The sequence below is a fragment of the Podarcis muralis genome, chromosome 1 (assembly GCF_964188315.1).
Source record: "Podarcis muralis chromosome 1, rPodMur119.hap1.1, whole genome shotgun sequence".
Classification (NCBI taxonomy): domain Eukaryota; kingdom Metazoa; phylum Chordata; class Lepidosauria; order Squamata; family Lacertidae; genus Podarcis; species Podarcis muralis.
In genome coordinates this window covers 109724963-109748161 of record NC_135655.1, presented here as the reverse complement: position 1 = coordinate 109748161, position 23199 = coordinate 109724963, and the positions used below count along the sequence as shown (strand labels likewise).

Here is a 23199-nt window from a genome sequence, read left to right as displayed (position 1 = left end):
CAACGTAGAGCAAGTAGGGGAATTCATACTTGCATATTAACCTTTTGATGACGAGTAAGTCATCCTCACAGATGAAACTTTTCAAGCAGAACTTTCTTACCAACCTTCTTCACTGTAAATTTAGGCTTTGCTCCTTGGTTGTTGGGGCAAAGCTATTTCACCATGACTGAATCCCATACCGTATCTTAAGGCCAGCTGTGAAGGAATGGTTCTGTAGCATCAATCATGCCTCAAAGATAACAAATGAATAGGATGAAAAAGAGTTGCTCTCTCAATTGTGAATCACTGGGTGTAGAAACATTTCTTTGGTTCTTTCCTCTCCCATACATTCATGTGATGATCATGCGATGACTTTCTTAATAATTAGACTGAATGCTTGGGTGTAAAGGTAAAAGGTAAAGGACCCCTGGATTGGTAAGTCCAGTCAAAGGTGACTATGGGGTGTGGCACTAATATCCGCTTTCAGGCCGAGGGAGCTGGTGTTTATCCGCAAACAGCTTTTCCGGGTCATGTGGCCAGCATGACTAAACCGCTTCTGGTGCACAGGACACCATGACGAGTGCCAGAGTACACGGAAATGCTGTTTGCCTTCCCACCACAGTGGTACCTATTTATCTACTTGTGCTGGTATGCTTTTGAACTGCTAGGTTGGCAGGAGCTGGGACAGAGGAATGGGAGCTCACCCCGTCGTGCAGATTCAAACCATTGACCTTATGATCAGCAAGCCCAAAAGGCTCAGTGGTTTAGAGCACAGCGCCACTTCAGGGGAGAAAGGACTTATTTGGTTACATATATATATATATTAATTATGTGAATGACCAGATTAGAATGCAATTGCCAGGAGCAACATCGAGATACTCTGCGGAAAGTTGCCTTTACTACCTTTGTCACTTTCTCCCTTGTCTTCAGACTGTGCAGGCTGCACTGGATAAAGCTAGAGAAGGCCGAACGTGCATCGTCATAGCTCACCGCCTTTCTACCATTCAGCATTCTGATATCATAGCTGTCATGTCGCAAGGAGTGATCGTTGAAAAGGGCACTCATGAAGAACTGATGGCCCAGCAAGGGGCATACTACAAACTGGTTACTACTGGGGCACCTATCAGCTGAGCTTTCACACTTACTCCACGACACAATCAATGTAATTTACTTGGGGATGTGATAAGACCAAGGATGAACATGTCAATAATCTTTATGTTACACATTCACTCTGCTATTGCAAATGTGCAGGAGAAAGCGCACCCCCCCCCCCCCGCTTGCCAGCTTGTGACATCAGTCATTAAACTTGCTGTGGGTACGAAGAAAGGCAACATCTACTCAAACAGTGATGTTGTTGGGAGAGTGCTCAAAACCTGTTGTTGTTTTTTTAATCAACTAAAGTTCTGCCGAAGTATTTATATGTCTGGATTATTAGGCCACATACCTGCGACACCAGTGAAGTCAACAACTGCAGATCTGCATCCCCCGGTCCACATGGAAGCTTCCACTTGGCACTCTGGGCAAACAGTGGCATCCACTGGCATGACCTACTATTACTCATTTCACAGTTGTGATCATGGAAATATCTAAACGCAGGTGTCCACATATCCGTAAACACGAAGGAAGCATTGTAAGGTGGCTGTGTGTGTCCATCAAGAAAGGCTGTCTTACCCATGACGCCTGTTCTGCACATGAGTGCACTGCATGTGCCACTGGAGGTTCAGCAAGTTATGAAATTATATTCACCACCGATCAAACAAGGGAGAAATTTCGCACAAAGCCAGTGCAGATCTATGTATGGATTTGTGTGCTGATCCATATTGCGATCATTCCAACACACTGAACTGTCTGGATGCAACTTGACATAGGGATGTACAGTTCCATCGCAAACCATTCAGTTCACATGAATATAAATGGATCAGGCAGGGCATGTGTTGCACCAGCAAGCTATAGGTCCTGTTATGGTAGCTTTCTCAAATGGAGAAAAAGTCAGCTGCAGTTTTCCCCTTGCTCGTTAAAAAGGCATCTGGAGCTGCCACAATGCCTTTCTCAAAACAAAGAACACTGGAAAAAACAGCTAGGGGGTGCAGGAGACTGTTCATACTGATGCTGCAGAAAGCGACAGAAAAATTACCATCAGTGCTGCTGAATCAGGAAAAGAAAACGCAGGAAAAGGCAAAAGCAGCCGCACTGCACTCGGTCCTTTGGGGGTAGGGAATGTTTGTTGTTATGTGTTTGCAGAAGTGAACAGCCAATGCTAACTGAATATCTAAACTAGCTTTCCCCAGCCTCCAGCAACTGTGCTAGCTGGAGCTGATGGGAATTGCAGTCCAAAACCAGGTTGGGGAAGACTGGTAAGTAAAGAATCTACACTGTGTGGAAGTGGAGATACAGAAAGGAGAATTTGTACCACTACCTTCCTCCTCACTTTACCACTTGGCTACCCAGCTACTTGTGTACAGATATGTTTTCATTAAAGCAAGGGATGAAATTTTGGGTCTTTGCTGTCTTGTGTTTTCTGCTGACTAAATATTCTTTTAAAAAAGGATGGAAAGAAGTAACTGCATCCAGAACCATTAGGCTGAGTGAGGCGGGTGTTGTGAAAGGGCAATAAACTTTGGTTTAATTTACTGTTGTCGTTATTATCTGGAATCAGATGTGCTACTCTGCAGTGAGGCGTAGCTCAGGTTGGGTGCAGGACGAGGCCGGCAGGGACCAGGCTGGATGCAGCACAAGGCAAAATTCAGGCTGGATGCAAGGCTCAGGCTGTGCTATATAAACACAGAGGTCTGGTGTTGCTTCAGCAACAAACAAATTGGGCCCTATGCAGTGGAAGCAGCTGAATCCCAATGGTTAGCTCTGCCTGCACTGGAAGGTTAAGGGAGTTTATTCAGTTAAAGCAGCCCCAACCTGCTCTTGTAGTCTCCTACGACAGTGGAGTGGGGGAGCCTCTGGTGGGAACATAAGAAGAGTCTGCTGGATCAAGTCAATGGCCCATCTAGTCCAGCATTCTGTTCTTACAGCAGCCAACCAGATACCTGTGGAAAGCCGGCAAGCAGGACCTAGGTACAATGACATCCTGCCCACCTCTGATTCCCAGGAACTGGTATTCAAAGGCAATGGTCTCACTGGGGTTTCTGCAACGGAGTCTCCCAAGTCCAATCATTCTCAAGCTGGAGGGGAACTTCGCCCTGGCTCATATGGTGGAAGCTGGCCCTGACTGCCTTCTCTGTTCTGGTTCAGAATCCTCAGCCTCATCCCCTGAAGAAGGGGATTCTGTCTCCAGGGCTATGATGGTACCCAGAGGTGGTTTGCATCCTCCTTGATGTCCCTGACAGCTGCGTGCTGCCAAGTCACAGCTGTCTTTGGCTGATTGAATGGGAAGAGCCAGGCCTATGCATGACCATACTTTCTACCTTTTCATCTGGGCAATTCATGGGATTTATTATGGGCTTTCATCATCATACTGTGGAAAGGGAGTTCGAATTAGGCATCAAACAGTGACTTAGAAGTAAGGCAGCTCAAACTGATGAGTCCCAAACAAGGGCTATTCATCGTTACAGAGGTGTGATGTTCCAGAGCCGTTGGGGTTTTTTTAAGGTTACTTGGTAACCCCAAATCTTATTTGTGGAAAAGGCCTTTTCGTAAACGCAATCTGTTAATTTGGAAATATACATGCTGCCAAAAATCAATCAATTTAAAACTAGATTTCCCTCATGTAGCTGTTAGCAATCTACAGAGAGGAAACCGTTAACAGGAAAAGAATAATTGAGATTGTAGCTGGCTTGATATAAATGGTTTCCCCAAATCCCCCTGCTCTGTGTTGGAACTCTTCATGCATTGCAAATTAAGTTCACAAGGTGACATTCTAGTATCCTCCAGGCTTGTTAAGCATTGGTGACTGTCACTTAACAAGAGAATGTCAGAAATGTTTGTGAAAATTACTGACATTTACACCAAGGAAAAAGCGGAAAAAATCCTTTGGCAATAGCTCAATAATATACTTAGAGCAAATGAAGGCAGCAACATTTATAGTACATGTCTACTAAAACTTAGTCCTACTGGGTTCAGTGGGGTTTACCCCCTCCCCCCCAGGGAAGTGGGTATAGGATTGCTTCTTCTTGCACACAGAAAAGAAATGAATGCCTCTTCAAATACAGTATCTACTACCATCAAAAGCAAAAGATTTTTCCTTCACAATTAATATTTTATATTTACGTAAATTTAATTCACTGAAGTGTGTCGTTCATCAGCTAAGCTTTCTTTACTCAAACACCATCCCTGCTATGATGCACTTCTCTCCCTCCGTCTCTCAAAGGGAACATGCCTTTGTGCCTCTAGAGGAGTTTTGTATTTAAAATAAAAATAAAAAGACAGAACACAACACAGCAATATAACAATACAATTAGGTATGTGGCTTTTGTTAAAACAAAGCAAAAGCACCGTACTATGAATACAGTATTCAGAATTGGTTGTATGCTGCCTGGGTAAGGCACCCTACTTTTTGCATTTGAAAAGTTTGTAGCATAATGTTATGATGCTTAAGTAAACAGCCGTGGAGCGCAAGAATGCTGATGTGAGCAGAACAGTAGACACCCAGAAATGACTGAGATAAGCTGCATTGCGTGCCAATGTGTAGTGGCAGAATTAAAATACAGTACACTCATATTTGCTTATTGTGAGGATATTTTTGTTGGACCACAACTCCCATCGTCCCTGACCATTGGACCATGTTGCCTGGGGCTGATGGGAGCTGGGAATCAAACATTTGGAGGGCCAAAGGATTCCCCATCCCTGGTTTAGATTTAGTGCATGTTTATTGTTCCAGATGCAAAATGACCTTGCCAAATGCTGGATGTGTGTGAATGATATAGAGATTAATCTTTGTGACTGCCATTAATAAAGAAAATTTGGTTAGCTTTGGTTCCGTCTAAACATCTACTTATGGCATGCATCCATGGTATTGCAGTGGATCTTTCCTAGCAGGAGCTGGGATGTGATGAATTAATGGTGCTGAATTTGGGGTGCCAGCTGAATATGAAGAAATGTGGGCTTCAGGTCACACCTCAGCCATGACCTTGGTCAAAGCATTATCTCTCGCATATCTGCGTCTTTCAGTTCCTCGGTCTACCAAGGTGGAAAGGCTGTGAGGCTGAACGTTATTCCATACAAGTTGTATGTAGCACAGAGCATGCATATCAATAAATAGTTTGTCCTTTTCTAAGCTACAATTCTGTATACTTATCTAACAATGATTCAGCTGCTTTCAGAGGGTAAAAACTCCTGACCTGTTAAGTAATGCAGATATTACCAGTATTTGAAAGAGAAGTTTAATGTATAAAAGATGTTTCCATTTTCATCACTAGACTGCACAGTTCAAAGCAAGGGAGGGTGCAGAAATAACATGCAAGATACAAAAACACAAGTGACATATCAGTGCAAAAACCCTTGCCTTCCTGTTATGTAATGACCAACTAAGTAGTTACTTTTGCTTCGCATTCTTGGAAAAATCTGAGGACAGCATTTTACTAGTAGCCACCTCACAAATTATTATATGATCCAGATAAGTTGTATCATATAATAGCATAATTTTAGTAAATATTAATCACTCATTTTCTCTCTTTTCAGTGAATAAACGAGACCCAGTATTGTAGAGCCTTGACATTTGGTACATGTATAGTCCAAAGCACCCCAGTTGCTACACAAAGTTAAAAATAGGACATTTATACACAGCTCCCACAAAACAGAGTATTCAAAGAACACCCTCAAATGGTTGAGCATCTTCCAGGCTTCCCAGAAAGCTGAAATTTTGCACATTCATTATCCAAAACACTCCACAGTTACCTGAAAAAACTGAAAGGCTCTGAAAGGCAGAGAGTAACAGTGCAAATCCTATACATTTCTACTTGAAATCCCATTGAGTTCACTGACTCTTAAGTCCCAGCTAAGTGAGTATAGGGTTGTAGCCTCTGTGTCTTACTAAATGGGATGGGAAGATACAAGACAAAAAATATATACTCCCAAAAGGTGGTGGAAATTCTGGGTCACCTAGCAAATTGGCACATATACAGTCCACAAAACACTGATTAATAGAAAAGTCTGACAAAATGAATATATTGGGTCTTAACAGTAATAGCTTGGGTCATGACATTTACCTCAGAATAGATGTCAGCATTTCCGCAGAGAGCAAAGTAAGTCACTCATGGGTCACAGAGTTGCTTAAGGCTTGGATGTGAGGGAAGTGTGAGCTCACCAGAAACATAGGTAGGTGCTTGCAGAATGCAAGTTTAATTTACTAGTAACTATACAAATGTACTGGCCAATAAAGCGAGATGAGCGCTGCAACCCCAGAGTCGGCCACGATTGGACCCAATGGTCAGGGGTCCCTTTACCTTTTTATACAAATGTACACATGCCCACACAAATACATAAAATGCAGTGCTGAGTAAAACTATACATCTCCTGGGCTGAGACAGAGGAGCAGGTAGGTAGGCGAAGCACTTTTCAGTTTCAGGGCAGAAAAAAATCCAGCATGCTTTGACTACTAGTACATACATATATACAAACTTTTCTAACTGTTGGAAGCTCAGGCAGCCATGTTATAACATTCTAATTGTCAGTATTTGGGTCTTAACCGATCATTATTTCTGGTACGAGAATCTCAGTCCTGGGTGTAAGCGTCTTTTCGATTTTACATATCAGAAATATACCCACCATTGTTCGGAATGGAGAGTGAGAGAAAGTGAAATAACTGTTTTGAGTCTTCGGCCACAGAGCATCCTTGGCATCTTAAGACGTTCCAGGATCTTCCACGGTAAACCAACCATTAATGTCTACCAAAACTTCTTTTCTGTTGGCTTCATGAGCAAGTATATGCAATACGGAACAAAGGCCACTACCGTAAGCGGTATGGCTGCACTTTTACAGAAAGAAAGGATGTAAAACAGATACTCTGTGTGGGTGGGTATCTTGATAAAATCATAGAGCTGCAGCGTCGCTAAGGATGTAGCTATGCATGACATCCTGAAACTCAGTTTATAGCCATGTTTACCTTTACAGCCCAAGATAAACATCTCAGAGTTAATGCTGAGGCCTAGCCCAAACAGGGCACCTAAGTTCCTCACCAGTCCGGCGAATGGAGTCGTGTCAATATTGATCCACTCTGGGTTGGCACACCACTTCTTTGCCTTTGGAATAGACCACAAAAGATCAATATCGATAAGCTTCAGAACCAAGTAAAAGCCGAGAGCGGAAACAAAGAGGAACACATTTGTCTGGATATATGTTTTTAAACTTGCTGTTTGGATGGCTGGGGCATGTTCAAACGCTTCAGCAACGAGCATGCCTGTGAATGAAGAAACGAGACATTAGAAGTGGTGTGTTTACTTGAAACGGATATATTTCCATGCTTAGCCAAAAAAACAAAAAACACCACACAGCAGAATGAGTTTGGTGTGATATTTAAGGTATTGCAAAATGTATCCCTTTGTAAGACAGGCACCTTCGCTGTTCTCTTTTTGTCATCTGCTTAAAATGTTTTTGTTTAGGCAAGAGTATCCAGACATGAAGAACGCTGGCATGTGTTTAATCCTTTTGTTTACTGTTGATTTTAATCATCTTTTGAACATTTTTAAATACCTGTTATTAACTGCCTTTAGTTACTTTTAATGTTTTACCTTTTTTAAAATCACTTAGAGGTTACACACACCCCATCTGAATTGAAAAGGTCAGCCACAGTCACTCTGCAGTTAAGCTGAGGTGTGTCCACTTGAGAAAGTCATTGCACATGCACAGATGACAACTTCTTGAATGGAGTTGGGTTGCAGGCGTTGGGAAACCAAATAGGTCCAGCACATCAGGTGGAGACAGCCCCACCGTCACTCTGGTGTGTACCGCAATGTGGAAATGTGACTTGAAATACAGAGGAGTTTAAGTCACTAATGGGTACATAGCCTAAACTAAGTACACTTCCTGTTCACTTAAAAGTCTTCACTAGAAGCCAGCAGCTAAAGAAGTTAAAATCAGTGTGTGAAATTTAGCCCTGCTGCCACCGCTTCTTATTCCTTATCGCCTCAGAATTTTGAAAACAACTTTAACATTGACATGGACACCTGGTTAGGTATGCATTCCCACTACCCACATAATATACTTATGAACCCACTTTCCCGTAATTTCCAAAATCCTGTACATAGAAAATCCTGCCATAGAAAAAGAAAGCTCTGTCCTTATTACCAGCAATCACTCCAAGGATGACTTGGTGAGGGAAATGTGTTGCTATGAAGACTCTCGAGACACACACACTGATCTGAATAATCCAGAACATGCTCCACAGGAAAGACCAGGTGAGTCTGTTAAAGAAACAGTTGGAGAAAATAATAACAAAAACCAAATGAAAATTATTAGACTGTTTTTCCCCTCTCTCTTCTCAGCATCCACATCTCAGTTCAGGGCTGATCAGAGTGGATGCCACAGGGGTCAGTTGGCCTGGACCTCAAAGTCAAGGAGTCCTCAAATTTAGAAACTTGTTGTTTTTTATTTTGGCATTTAGCATGCCACTACAGTGGTACCTCGGGTTACATACGCTTCAGGTTACATACGCTTCAGGTTACAAACTCTGCTAACCCAGAAATAGTGCTTCAGGTTAAGAACTTTGCTTCAGGATGAGAACAGAAATTGTGCTCCGGCGGCGCAGAAGCAGTGGGAGGCCCCATTAGCTAAAGTGGTGCTTCAGGTTAAGAACAGTTTCAGGTTAAGTACGGACCTCCAGAACGAATTAAGTACTTAACCCGAGGTACCACTGTACCTGTTTTTTAAGTGCATCAGACCAAAAATTTATTTTATTTTGTTTTCATGTTTTGTCATTTTTAATTGTTTCATGGTGAAAGGTCTCCATAATTGGAAGCGGCATGGGCCTCTCTAGCCTTCTGTGAGGGCATCTATCATCTCACCCTCCGCTCCTCAGTCTTGAGTTCGGCATTAATGGCGCACAAGGCTTTAAGTTACCAAAGGAACCACTGCAAAATCTCCTTTGTATTGTTGCTGCTTGATCAAAAAAACAGTAACAAAAGCATTTTCACATTTTCGCACTGCCCATCTCGTGGCAAACGTATAACGTTCCTAAACGGGTGGCTTTGGGAAAGAGACTGACCTGTGCAGATTAATGGTTGATTTCCCTTTCTGCCTCACCGTGTAGCTCAGGGCTGCTGACACCATCACATACCAGACACATGATGATCCCATGGCATGTCCAGAGGGGCTTCCTGTAGAGAAATAACAAAACAAGGCAGTGGTAAAATTCCAAAAGGCACCAGTACATCTCCAAAGCCCATGTGTCTGTTGCAAGGCAGGGTTCTTGGCATGTAACATTCCAAACAACTTAATAATATTGCAGTTACAGGGGGGATCAGCAAACAGTGATCAGGAGCACTCTTATATCTATAAGAGGTGTCTTATAAACTTCAGATGTGCCCATAGGACTAAATTGCCTGCAGTATTCATATGCAGTTCATGCAGAGCAATTAGATGCCCAATCTTAAGAGACATCTCCCATCAGACCAGAGAAGGAGAAATCACCCACGGAAACTAGCAGCCAATGAATCTTAAAAAGCAAAGGGGGGAAAAATCCCTAACCACAAAGGTAACTGATCCATACTCATGGTAGCAAAATTAGCATTCTAATCTCTAATCTATTAGAGATGGAGCTGCAGACCTTCCTTGTGTCCCTATTTTCCAGGGACAATCCTGGATTTACAGAAGCCTTCCTGGTTTCTGATTTGATCCTGGAATGTCCCTCTTTTCCTTAGGACACCCCTATTTTCAGCAGAGAAATGTTGGAGGGTATGAAGTTATGCTACCCCTGAGCCAAGGAGTAACTATAACTAAGTAACTATACAACCTTTATAAGACTTTTGAAGGCAGCCCTGTATAGGGAAGTTTTTCAATGTTTACTATTTAATAATGTTTTTATATATATTGGAAGCCGCCCAGAGTGGCTGGGACAACCCAGTCAGATGGGTGAGACTTAAATAATAAAAGCATATTATTATTATTATTATTATTATTATTATTATTATTATTATTATTATTATAAAATAGGACACCTCTATTTTCATCAGAGAAATGTTGAAGTATGGTATAGACCTGCCGGGGTGGGACGGGACAGTTATATACAAACATCCCATCCTTACATCAATTTATTTCACTTGTATCCCGTTTGCCCTCCAACTTACATGCGAAACCCAGGTGGTTTCCCATGCGATTGGCTGATGGGGCCAGTGTTCCTTTGCTTCAGCAGTAGAACTGCATCGCATGTCTTCAGGCTAATTGCCAGACCATGTGGTGCTGGTGCATGGCACTTGCATTTGGGGAAGGGCCAGAGCTCACCTGTTAGAGCATCTGCTTTCCACGCAGAGGGTCCCAGGTTCCATCCCCAGCATCCAGGTAGGGCTAGGAGAGACTCCCTGCCTGAAATCCTGAAGAGCCACTGCCACTCAGTGTAGACAAGGCTCCACAAGACGGGCTCAGGATAAGGCAGCTTGCTATGTTTCTGTGCCTGGTAAATTGCTCACAGCTCCTTTTTGTCAAATCCATATTTCGCTGGCCCATAGGCGCCGACTCCATGGGGCTTGAGGGGGCCCGAGCCCCCTCAAAAATTCGTTTGGGGGGGCTCCGCCCCCCCAATAATCTCCGGCGCCCCTCCAGCAGAGCGCCATCGCCGCCCCTCCCCCAGCCCAAAATGCACAGGGAGGGGCGGGCTGCATGCCTCCTGCCCTCCCTCCCGAGCAAAAGCTCCACCCAATTTCCTTTGGAGCTGATTAATAGGCGCAGCACGCTCTCCCCTATTCGCTCACGAGGAGGCGGCGCCACTTTATTTGCATATTCATGAGCTTATTTATTATTCATGAGCTTTCCCGGGCCCCCCCAATATTTTTTATAAGTCCGCGTCCCTGCGCTGGCCTGTAGTAATACTTGGTAACATGGTATGGAAAAGCATGGTATGAAGAAACACTTCAAGCAGCTGTTCTTTGCAGCCAGACTAGATATTAATTTCTCAGGGAAATGGGTACCAAGCCACTTATGTTGCTGGTCCTAAACAGTTTTATTGGTTTCACGCCCATCCCTATAAATGATTGACTCAGCTACCCTGTAGCTGGTGGAACAAATAGTACCTGATCTATTCATCTGCTACAATGATGGCAGATATGCAAATTTTCCTTCTCTTCCTTCTTTCTTTTCTGCAGTTAATCGTTCTTATGAAACCTACTTCTGAAGTTGAAATCTCCTACTAAGACTAGCATTTTCTACACTGCTTTTCTACAGGTGGGGGCAAGGATGTGAATGTTATCACAAACAGTTGAACCAGGTCTTTTCAGTTCTTCATGCTGTTTTAAATCATTCTGGGGAATTTCTTCCCTAATTTAAATCTCCCCCCCCCCCCAAAAAAATCGGACAGCTGGCCATTTGCAACTCCATAGTAGTGAAGACACATACACATACACAAAATTATTCTCACATTTATTCCCCACCTTCCATCATAGAACGAAAGGCAATGTTCCCAGGCAGGCACAGACGAACCCTAGTTCTGCTTTGCAGTGGCATCCAGATCATACTCTATATCTTACCTGGCCCTGTTTCACATGTTATAGGAAACTGCTCAAGGCATGGGGTAGTTTGGTTTGGATAGATCATTGTCTCCTGGACCCACCAATATGGACGATGACCAAACAAAATCCTGCCAGAAAAGAAAGCATTATCTTCAATGGGCACACAAGTCCAACACGTTATTTAGCAACATACCAGTCTCCCTTATATTAATTATTCTTGCTTGACTGCTAGATCAGCTTTACCATAATATGCTGAAGCAGAAGCATTATTTTCCTTTGTCTTGTTTAAAAGGGGGAAAGATAACTCTTCAAAGCTTATATACTACAGGTTGCATCCAACTAAGGGAACAGACCCATTGGAATTAATGAGCCTAAGTTAGTTATACACATCAGTGTTAATGGATCAACTCCGGCTAGCATTGAATGAAACCCTAAATAATTTCAGTAACCAACAGTCCCCGGAAGAGTTCTCATCTCAGAAGACTGTGGATCCTGCCATTCCCAAAGTTTCCAAGGAAGCAACGAACCTTACCATTTAAATATAAGATTAAACCAATCACCGATCACTGCCACCCAGATCATTTTTGTCCCAACCACTTGATTAAGCTGGAACCAAAGAGGAAAATAAATTGAAAAAATGTTCCGAGGATCTCCGACATGTGACATGAAGTTTAGAAAGCTCTGGTATGACCTGTAATCCTTCTGCAAATGCTGAATTATGAGCACACCATGGCTGTGGAGAAGATCCATCTTAACTTGTTAGAAACAGCACTAAGACCGAGTCCCTTGCATGAAGCAAGTTCCCTTCTGTTCTTTAGCTTCAATGGGAGAAATGAAACCATGGAAGGAGAGTAGACGAGGACATGAAAGCAGTGGACGGTAGTTGATTTTTTGCTTTTATATTGTCCGTCCCTGGAGCATGTGACTCTTGGCAAAGACACATGGCTCTCTCTTTGGAAAGAGCCCCCCCCCCCTTTTGTTTGCTTGCCATTTTAATGGAGGAAGAGAACTGAAGGACATGCTGATCTGCAGCAAATTGTGAGCAAAGGTGTGTGATGCTAAATACACGTCTTATGTAACCATTATATGAACAGTTGGGCCATGTTTGTCTGAATCTTTTGCACAGCTCATTTCTCTCAAGACTGGGCATTGGCCATTTGCACCCTTGATTAACTACTGCTCCTGCTGCTGCTATAAAAACCAGAAATACATGAATAATCGCTGCAGGCAGAAGCCATTAAAGCTTTGCATTTTTATTTGAAATTAAAACCTGCTTCTGTTACCATGCCCATCTCTAAGCATAGCCCAGGGCCTTTTTTTTTCAGCAGGGACTCACCAGAACTGAGTTTCGGTACCTCTCAGGTGGGTGCCATTGCCATTATAAGAGAAGAATGGAGGCATTCATGGTGAGTTCCTGCACCTCTTTTTCTAGAAAAATAGCACTGGTATAGCCTATTATACTTCTAAATTGCAATTGTAAACAGTAATAATACATACAGCAACAAGATCTTAAAAAGAACCATGTGCCTCCAAATAGGTTACCTTCTGTGCATTGGTCATTATGCTGGTCTAGAAAATACTGAGAAAAAGGGCAGAACTACATGTTGCAATGTAAAAGAGGCCTGCTGTTAATAAATACAGTAGTCCATTATGAGATCTCCTTTCTTTCCCTTTTGACAAGGCCTGTTCAAGACATTTTGCCACCTGAGGTGATGCATAGCTGTCAACGTTTCCCTTTTTTTAAGGGAAATTCCCTTATTCCGAATAGGATTCCTCACAAGAAAAGGGAAAAGTTGACAGCTATGAGATGAAGGACAAGATGGCGCCTTCCCCAAGGCACAGATAGGAGCCAGCGGGACTGGTAGTAGAATCTTACTCCAATACTGGGAAAGGACAGTGTTTTCCACTGCAGTTGAGGGCAACAGGCTGGCGTAGGCACTCACAGCTCTGGCTGCTCCCGGACCTCAGAATCTGCCACCTGAAGCACCTGCCTCATTCTGCCTCATTGTAGGGATGATGATGAGGAAACCTCACAGTGGGGGTGCCCATTTAAACGGCAGCGCTGTACCGTTCATAATGTGTGGTCCTTTCCTTCCTTAAGGTATCAGGTTTACATGGACAACAGCAGCATTGTAACATATTTGGCCTTAGGGCAGGCTTAAGCAGGGCTTTTTCACATCTGAAACTTGCCAGAACTCCATTTCGGCCCCTCTCAGGTGGGTACCATTGCCATTACAGTGGTACCTCAGGTTACATACGCTTCAGGTTACATACGCTTCAGGTTACAGACTCCGCTAACCCAGAAATAGTACCTTGGGTTAAGAACTTTGCTTCAGGAAGAGAACACAAATCGTGCTCCGGTGGCGCAGTAGCAGCAGGAGGCCCCATTACCTAAAGTGGTGCTTCAGGTTAAGAACAGTTTTAGGTTAAGAACAGACCTCCAAAACGAATTAAGTTCTTAACCTGAGGTACCACTGTATAAGAGAACAAGGGAGGTGTTCATGGTGAGTTCCAGCACCTCTTTTTTCCTAGAAAAATAGCACTGGTTAAGCAAAGGATGCCCACCACATCTGATGTGGCAAAGTCACGAGGAGATTGTTTGAAGTTGTGCCCGATTTCACTCGCGGACAATTAGGAATGCGTCCTGATCCTGGCTGTGTGAAGATGGCTGGTATCTCTACCTGGTCAAGTATTCCTGTTCAATTCTCAAGCTTTTCGCTTGACATAAATACCAATTGTCACCACAGGGGGGTGCCTGCATACAAAATATTCCCCAGAGGAAATTAGAATGGTTTTAAAAATAAATATGACACTACCGTATCAAAAAAAATAAAAATGTAAATGAATGAGGGAACCAGTCTAGGCTTGATTGTTTTGTTATTTTTATGGACGCATTTTTTAAATCAGTGTGCATGGTGCTCCTTGCCAATAAGATGAAAGAAAATAGGAATTAAGAAAACAATAAAAGTAAATAACCTCTTGTGGCTCTTTAATAAAAAAATATGAGGGGGTGAGAAGGCGTTCTGCCAACTATATATGTTGTGTGTTTAATGGAATCATATAAAGCTATTGCGTTTGATTCACACAACAGATGGTTTCAATGGGTGAACTTAAAGGACCTTTTCTATAGGAGAGCTATTTCACGCATTTACTTTAGCAGAGATAAATGTGTTTGAAGAAGCCTTTTAGCAGATTCAAGTCCTGCAGTGTTTGATGAAGCTATGAGGAAAGGCATCAGAGAGGTAATTTGACTTCCTAATGCTCTGGGGTTGAGAAGCATTTTTGTTATGTAATTCAGATTGGCGCATCCACCTCCCCCCTCTTTGCCCCTCTCCTGATGAAGTGTGTGAGTGATGTCAAATTCAACCTTGCTCCACAAGGTGGCTCGGCCATGTTATTGTTTGCTAGCTGGCTGGCTAGATATTAATTTAACCGTGTTATTTATCACAATATATAACATACCCATATGTCTTCACTCAACCACTTGAGAAATAAATCAGCAACTGTTTAAAACAATGTAGGATCTAGTTTTATGATGCTATCTCAATCATATAATGTTTAATTTCTAGGGAGAGTTTTAAGCAAGACATTTATTTATTTAAAGTACTTAAACTCTGCTCTACTCTGCACAACTTCCATTCTGATTTAGGCTGTGTACTCATTGCCATTGATTCTGGCTTCAGTGTGCTCCTGCCACTGGTGTTTGAAGCTGAGCACACATAAAGTTATCCACAATCCATATGGTCTCCTGTAGTTCAAGAAATACTGCTGTTTGATGCATTTCCCCTCAAGCCAGCTTCCATCCAATTTGAAAACGTGAAGCTTAGGTGTGTACATTTGAGACAGCTGTCATGCATGTGCAGTTGACAACGCATGCACAGACGACAGCCTCCTTGAACAGGGGTTTGGTGAGGGAAAGCAAATTAGGTAATGTGCATTGGGTGAAGACATCTCCACCCACTCTCCGATGAATACAGCAATGTGAAAAAGCGACTTGAAAAGCAGCAAGGGGAAACGATGTTATTGCATTTTGAGCCTCGAATATGTGCACAGCCTCAGTTCCACCCAGAGCCTTGTGGAAATTATTTTAGCATAAGCATCTTATTGGCATGAGTGGACTGCCTTGCCTCCCAGTCTGTTTCGGAATGTCAAGACATTGGTCTCTCTTTTTTAAAAAGAACTTTTTATTGTTTCAACAACACAAACTAATCTGTGGCATTGGATTCTTTCTAAATGAAGCTGCCCAGATGGTTAGACTCATTATTTTTTGAGTCTTTTAAGTGCTCATCCCTGACGGTCCGACAGCTATTTGTTTTTCAGTGTTGGCCCCAACAAAGTACCAGTTGACCTTAAAAAAATTTACCCATGAGGGGGAAATGCTTTGTGCTCTCTTTAACAGATCGAGTCTTCGAAGAATCAATTTCATTTGGAGGTGAAAGGGGCTAGGCAGAGGTTTACTGGTGTCTTTGTAACCTGTGTATTTGTAAATATACAGCTATGAGTGAATAGCATTGAGGGAGGCAGAAAGTAGATCGGGACCTACTGTAGGCCTCTTGCTGATTTACAGTAGATCATGAAAGATTTCTGACTCCCAATGGGATTTTGTATGGAAGGACTGTGAGCTCTGTTAAGCCTTGGGTACTTAATAATAATTTTTAAAAAGCAAATTCCTGCCCTCAGAATTCTTTAATTCTTAGCATATATGGCTGTTGCACCCGACTCCACATTCGTGGATCTTGGGGTTCTGACACAAAATAAAATAGATCTCATAAGCCTGGTGTCTGCTGTCCCTTTTTACAGGTGATCAGTCAGATAAGTGGTACCTTTACCTTTACCTTTAGTCAGATAAGTGCACAAGAAATGTTAGTTTCCACTGTCATCACCACGCCATCCTTTGTCCAGGGCACCCAAAGTCAACTCGCTCTGAGCAGGGAAAATGCTCTCAGATCCAGACCACTGACAAGCAGTGTGACTTCTAAGTAACTTAGACACTTTCTACACACTCCTAGAGCACCCGCCTTCCCGCTTCACATGCCAGTTTATCAGGGCTGTCTTCTCTGACGGTCCTGCTCACCTGTTGGGAGTGAGAAAAGGAAGGAGGCAACTTGGCCAAGTCTAGCCTTGGCTTCTCCTTCCTTCACAGCATAAGAAGTGATCAGCCTCTGACAGTGGTGCCTGTCCAGTGCAAAAGCCGCAACATGCACTGGGTATTGGGTTCCGAATTTAAAAACCTAGGAAGCTGCCAAATATCAGATAAGACTATTTTTTGCTTCCTTAGGGAGCAATCTGGTCTCCCCACGCCCAGCTGTGATGGGTAAAACTTATCAGTTAAGGATACTCCAATATGCTCCTTTGTTCAGTGCTTTGAAACTGTGCAACCCCAATGAATTATAATGCCAAAGTGGCAATTTATTTTGCTTTTCTCTACCAGTTTCTCATTTAAATCACTTAACTCTGGATGTGGGTCACAGCTGCAGGAGCTCCTGGGGCTGCCCATGAGGGGCCCAAGATTTGCTCCTGCATGGATATAACCAATTTAAAACTAATTAAACCAATGTAGGAGTTGCGCTCTCTCTCTCTCTCTCTCTCTCTCTCTCTCTCTCTCTCTCTCTCTCGTGCATTCATTTGCAATCTGAATTTTATCCACCAAGTAGCCCATTCATTTCCTTTGGCTCATCGCTCTGCTAGTCCCAGTGGTTTCCTTTAGACGTGCATGATTAAAGTAAACTTTGCCCATCTCCATATTATCCAACTTTGCTATTTCTCTCCTTTTTTGAGTTAGTAAAGACATAAATAGGATTGCAGCCTAGGGGATACAATCTCTACTAAATCCTGGTGCATTTTAAGAAGAAGAAGAAGAAGAAGAAGAAGAAGAAGAAGAAGAAGAAGAAGAAGAAGAAGAAGAAGAAGAAGAAGAAGGAGGTGCTTTTTTTCTTTAAAAAATGTTTAGGGGTACTCTCATTTTGACTCAGCAGGCAACTGACCAAAGTCTGGATACTCACTGAGAACAGGTGACAGTTGCCTTGTGCAGAGTGCACTCTTTCAGTACAGTTCGGTAACAATTTTATAGTTCAAATTGGGAAAAGTAAATACAGTAAATACAATGAAACTGACCAATCACTGTGCTAGATTCCAACTCCTACTTCACACATTAAACGCTCGCTTCCGCCTGAGACTCGGGAAACACCGTGACAGGAAATGAGGCCACCATCAGGGGTAGCAACGGAACTGATGATTCACCGTGCTAGAGAAGAAACTAAAAAATTTAATGTATTTAGCTGCTTCTCCTGTTATAGTCACAAAATGTTTAGGGGTATGCGTACCCTTGCGTCCCCCCAGAAAAAAGCACTGATGATGATGATGATGATAATGATGATGATGATGATGATATCAATACCACTCTTGCAATACCAATCCTTATCCTGGGACGACTTCACCAACCTTAAAGTGGGGTGAAATGGAACTTGGAGGTGCACTGGTGCACTGGGAGGTGCACTGGAGAGGTGTACCTTAGTCTGGATCCTCTGCTTGTTCAGGCGTTGATCCCACTCCTGTCACTGCAAAAGAGTTAAAACACTCTTATGGGATTCTGTGGATTCCCTTCCTGCCCTGTTATGTACTGAAGTTCTCACCCTGGGCCAGCAGGGGGATACTGTAGATAGTTTTCACTCAGGTCCACGTCAGTTATTTTAGGCGGGAAACCCTGGGTTGTTGTTGCTACAATGTTGACAGCTGGCTGCCTATAAAAGCAGGCCGGCTGAGCTGTTTGCTGTTCAGTTTCTGTTCCAGCTTACAAAATAAAGAGCTGCTTTGGAGAAATCGCTGTGTCGTCTGCCATGTCAAACCCACTATTCAACATGCCCCACTCTCACCTCTCACCACGACGCAGGACTGGGTAATTCATAAGCCTGTCATGGCACAGTACCAGGACCTACAAGTCCTAGCAAAGAGACAAACCACACATTTATATGGCCCGCAGAACTGTGAGAACGCAAATACACATAGGAACTGTACTGAAAGAGTGCACTCTTCACAAGGCAACTGTCACCTGTTCTTAGTGAGTATCCAGACATTTGGTCAGTTGCCTGCTGGCCCCCGAGTCACCAAAACAAGTATGTGCAGCATCACAAGTACTGTGAGCGTGGACGCTTTACAGCAGGGGTCAGCAAACTTTTTCAGCAGGGGGCCGCTCCACTGTCCCTCAGACCTTGTGGGGGGCCGGATTATATTTTGAAGGGGGGGGGGAATGAACGAATTCCTATGCCCTGCAAATAACCCAGAGATGCATTTTAAATAAAAGGACACTTTCTACTCATGTAAAAACACGCTGATTCCCGGACCGTCTGCGGGCCGGATTTAGAAGGCGACTGGGCTGGATCCGGCCCCCGGGCCTTAGTTTGCCTACCCATGCTTTACAGGGTCAGCCCTACTATTAGACAGAGTGAGGTGGCCATCTCAGACTCTAGGTTTTGAATGACAGTTAATATATTATTACTCTTATTTTTACTGGCAGTAAAATCGTGGGATTTTCTGCCTCAGGTGACGAAGTACTTGGCTGGACTCAAGTATTATGCGCCTTAACATTGGGGGGTGGGGAGACAGGGAGTCATTCCACCTCAGGCAACAAAATGATATACCTCCCAACATTTCTCCAATGAAAATAGGGACGTACATAATAATAATTTTATTATGTATACCCTGCCCACCTGACTGGGCTGCACTAGCCACTCGGTGTCCAACATATATAAAAGCATAATAAAACATTAAACTTTTTTTTAAAAAACAACAACTTTCCTTTACAGAGTTGACTTCAGGTGTATTCTAAAGGTTGTTGGCTCATTGTCTCAGGGTGTCACAGAACTCCATACTGGCCAACATTTCGTCAGTGAAAACAGGGACATCCTAAGGAAAAGTGTGACATTCCAGGAACAATTTAGAAACTGGGGTGGCTTCTGTAAATCCAGGGCTGTCCCTGGAAAAAAGGGACACTGGAAGTGTCTGACTTGGGCAAGACCTAATGGTTTAAGTCAGGGGTCTGCAACCTTTAAGACAAAAAGAGCCACTTGGGCCCGTTTCCGAAGGGGAAAAAACTGGGAGCCGCAAAACCATTACGACATTTAAAACAAATATAACACTGCATATATTGTTTCTTACCTTAATGTCCGATCTGACAGCGGGCAGGAAGGTGACGTCGGGACGGTGTGTGACTAATGCACGCACCACCCCCATGCGACGTCACAGTCAGTACAGCGCCCGCCACAGTGGGGAGTGTCGGGGCGCACAATGCGCCTCCTCCCCTCGCTAGTATCCGCCCTGGAGCCGCGGCAAAGGTGTAAAAGAGCCACATGCGGCTCTGGAGCCGCGGGTTGCAGACCCCTGGTTTAAGTGATGCAGTAGAGTTCAAATCCTTCCCCTAAGAAGTCTGTCTCCTGTATGCAGGTCTGCTATTCACCGGCCTATGGAGGTTGCTGTACTGTATTTGGAATTGCAGTTCTTCAGTCCTTGTTCCCCACCCCCCACCTCACAGCCCCACTGATGAAAACTCTGGTGCTCCTAGGAGAAGCTCTCTCTGAAGAGAGACTTTGAGCTTTTGGCTGCAGGCAGTGCTTTTTTTCTAAAAAAAAATGTTTAGGGGGTACTCTCATTTTCCTACTCATATTGAAATACTGCCCCCCAATGAGGCCAAACTTAGATTCACAAAATGTTTAGGGGTAGTATGCGTACCCCTGCGTACCCCCAGAAAAAAAGCACTGGCTGCAAGCCACGGTGCTCTGCAGCGCTGATCAACAGTGGCCCTCCGACAATGGTTCTGGTACAAAAACTTACAACCAATTGTACTTTTGCAATGTTTTCAGTTTACAAAGGGCCTCTTCAGACTGGGGTTTTATTCTGGGTGTGTCCTGCTGTTGCCTCCATGCCCTGCTTGTGGGTTTCCGATTGGCCACTGTGGAAAATGGTCTACTCTATTGGACCGGATGAATCTCCTCCATGAATCTCCTCCAGGAGGTTCCTTTAAGTTTTTTTGTTTTGAAATTCTGTGCACTCTTGACTGACATTATTTACTGGGCAGGCAGAGTGGGGGGCGCGGAAATAAAGCAACAAAAAACTGATAGTCGAAAGAAGAATTTTGCAAGGTTTCTAAGGCCGTGAATATCAACTAGGATTCTGAGGGGTGGTTCTAGAGTGCATAGCATTTCACACAGGTTGCACCTCACTGTCACCCTGCGAGAGCCTAGGATGACTGCTAGGACACTCCCAAATTTTGTCATGTATGTTCATGACAGGTGTAGCTTTGTAGTGGTTGGCAAGCTTATCTGTCATTGCTGGTCTTCTCACCGAGAAGCTCCTGATAAGCACCCAACAAGCATCTCTGGGATCTCCAGACCTCAGTTTGCAAACCTTTTAACTAATGCAAGAAAATGTCCATGATTACTGTACGCATATTATCAAAGTAAACATGATGTGATAACCGAGGTCAGGTGTTGCTAAGCAAATGTTTGCAAGGAGAAGGACAAGGCAGCAAAGCAAAATGACTTCTCTAACAGTGTTAGCTGAAGTCCACTTACCCTTGGTACACAATGTTTTTTCATTCATGGCAACAATAACATTAACTTCAGGCGTCATCATAGATCAGGCAGCAAATTTCCTTCCCCCTCCACTTAGAGTCAGAATGGAACAGTGATGATAAAATCCATCATCTAGAACGACTGGAATGAAAAATAATGATGATGAAGATCCAAAATTCAGTTAATTTGTTTTGTTCAGAATTATCAAATTTTGATGAGCATCCATTTATCATGTGTCCCGTGGAGACTTCTTGGTAAGACTGGTCAGAGAGCAAGAAGCAACAGGATGAGATTGCTGACCATGAGATGCCTTTTCATGCCTCACATGCAAGTTCCAGTACTGACATTTTGGACCTAATGAATATACGTGGTAGCTCCTGGGCTAGGACCAACAATCACAGCAGCATTGTTGACATTTGTCCTGAACCCCTGACTCCAAGTCCCACTGACAAATACAGTAGGTTAGGTCCAAAGCTCAACAGCCGGGATACACAGTCCAGGATCAATCCAAATAGGCCAAGCACAAAGTCCAATGGTCAGGAAATACAGTCCGGAGTCCAACCCAAAGCACAGTCATGTAGAGGTTCTAGAGCTTCCAAGTCAAGATCCATCAACATAGAAAGATAGGCAGACATACCCCAACAGCCCTACTCCCCTTTTCGCTTTTGAGTCTTGATTGTAGCACCTGGGCTTGATGAGGCATGTGACCCTCACCTGTCCTGAGTTGAATCCAGATGAGGAATCACAAACCTTCTCCCAGAGCTAAGGAGCCCCACTTGGCAGGCTGTGGGCCTTTGCCTGCCTCAGCCTCCCAGAACATACTTCCCATGGTTCCCTACACCTCAGAGCCGTCTTGTTCGTGGTGACCCCTTTGGCTCTGATGATGGGTCCTGCTGCTCTGGTCCCTGCACACTGAACTGCATCCCCTCGCTGTCCCCTGTCATCCTGTGAGCACTTCCCACAAAACCACCCTCTCCCCGGCTTGCCCCAGTGGGTCCCAGTTGCAGCTACACACCTCGCCAAGATCCTCTTTCTCCTCCCCAATGTCCTGCCTGTTTGTGACAACCTTACTGTTTTGTTATGGGGTCTTGTTGAGCTGCTTGGAAAAGCATCTATTATCAGTTGTACCTTGCATCATCATCATCATGGTTGCATTTATCAGGCGAGACTGTGCTAAAGACTTAACAGGATTTCCCCACTGAGGCAGAGCTTTCTGTACTCTGTCCTTTATGAGCAGATTTGAAAAAATCTGCAAATTTTTTCATCCTTCTCTGAGGAGCAAAGACATAAAACTCTGTCATTGTCACATAAAACAGGTGTGTGTTTTTTTAACTGGAGATGAGCAGTCCTAATAAAAGAACTGAGAATTGCTAACAAACTCTGTCAGGTGAGTGCTGGCTCCTTTTTGTGTTCTGTAGATACATTTTCGTCAATGGGAAAATAATAAAGCCGGGAGGAAGCCATTGCTGCATTTCAAATGCAGTCTCTAATCAGCACCTGCACAGACGGAGAACTGGTATAAGACACGTTGGCAGCTTGCTAGACAACAGGTAAAAATAGAAGAATGCAATAACAATTCACTGGATCTAAAAAGTCCAGGGAAGGACAGAACTTTGTTTATGTACGCTAGCACAGCAGCAAGAATACTCATCGCAAAGAGCTGGAAGACACAAGATTTGCCCACGCTGGAGGAATGGCAGACGCAGTTGATGAACTACATGGAGATAGCTGAACTGACCGGCAGAATCCGAGATTTGGATCAAGAAACAATTGAGGGGGACTGGAAAAAATTTAAAGACTATTTGCAAAAATATTACAAACTGTACGAATCTTAAGATAGTGCACGATCAGGAAATGTTATGCTTTAGCAATTATGATTAAGTAAATGGTAAAATAAGTGATAAAAGAGAAAAGGAGACAAATTGAATTGAATATGTTATGTTTATTTTAAAGGTATTAAAACTGAGATATAACATATTGATTTTGGATACATAACAATTGAAAGTTACAGTGAGGTATGAAATAAGGTAACAAATTGCTGACATGGTTAA

At 43.4% G+C, this 23199-nt stretch overlaps 2 protein-coding genes across 4 annotated transcripts in view; one reads left to right on the top strand and one right to left on the bottom strand.

Annotated features, from left to right (window-relative positions):
* Nucleotides 1–2470, top strand: part of ABCB11 (ATP binding cassette subfamily B member 11) — a 54463-nt gene extending 51993 nt beyond the window's left edge. For all 3 annotated transcript variants that reach the window (XM_077936997.1, XM_077937003.1, XM_077937008.1), the window contains one exon: nucleotides 910–2470. In XM_077936997.1, coding sequence (XP_077793123.1) covers nucleotides 910–1110 — 201 coding nt within the window. In that variant the 3' untranslated portion in view covers nucleotides 1111–2470. The remainder of the gene's footprint in view (nucleotides 1–909) is intronic.
* A 3166-nt stretch (nucleotides 2471–5636) lies between these two features.
* G6PC2 (glucose-6-phosphatase catalytic subunit 2) lies at nucleotides 5637–12405 on the bottom strand. The gene is made up of 5 exons (XM_028707814.2): nucleotides 12115–12405; nucleotides 11601–11710; nucleotides 9128–9239; nucleotides 8212–8327; nucleotides 5637–7324 (listed from the first exon to the last, which is right to left on the bottom strand). Exons 1-5 carry the CDS (start codon nucleotides 12330–12332, stop codon nucleotides 6813–6815), a joined length of 1068 nt encoding a protein of 355 aa, XP_028563647.1. The 5' UTR covers nucleotides 12333–12405; the 3' UTR covers nucleotides 5637–6812.
* Nucleotides 12406–23199: the final 10794 nt, after the last annotated feature.

Bases quoted from the DNA above. Each gene is read 5' to 3' on its own strand.
- G6PC2 (XM_028707814.2), bottom strand. From the start codon at position 12,332: ATGGATCTTCTCCACAGCCATGGTGTGCTCATAATTCAGCATTTGCAG. The intron at 9,240-11,600 runs GTAAGATATAGA...ATTTCTCTACAG, and splicing joins AACATGTGAAACAGGGCCAG to GAAGCCCCTCTGGACATGCC. The intron at 7,325-8,211 runs GTAATAAGGACA...CTTCATTCACAG, and splicing joins CATCCTTGGAGTGATTGCTG to GCATGCTCGTTGCTGAAGCG.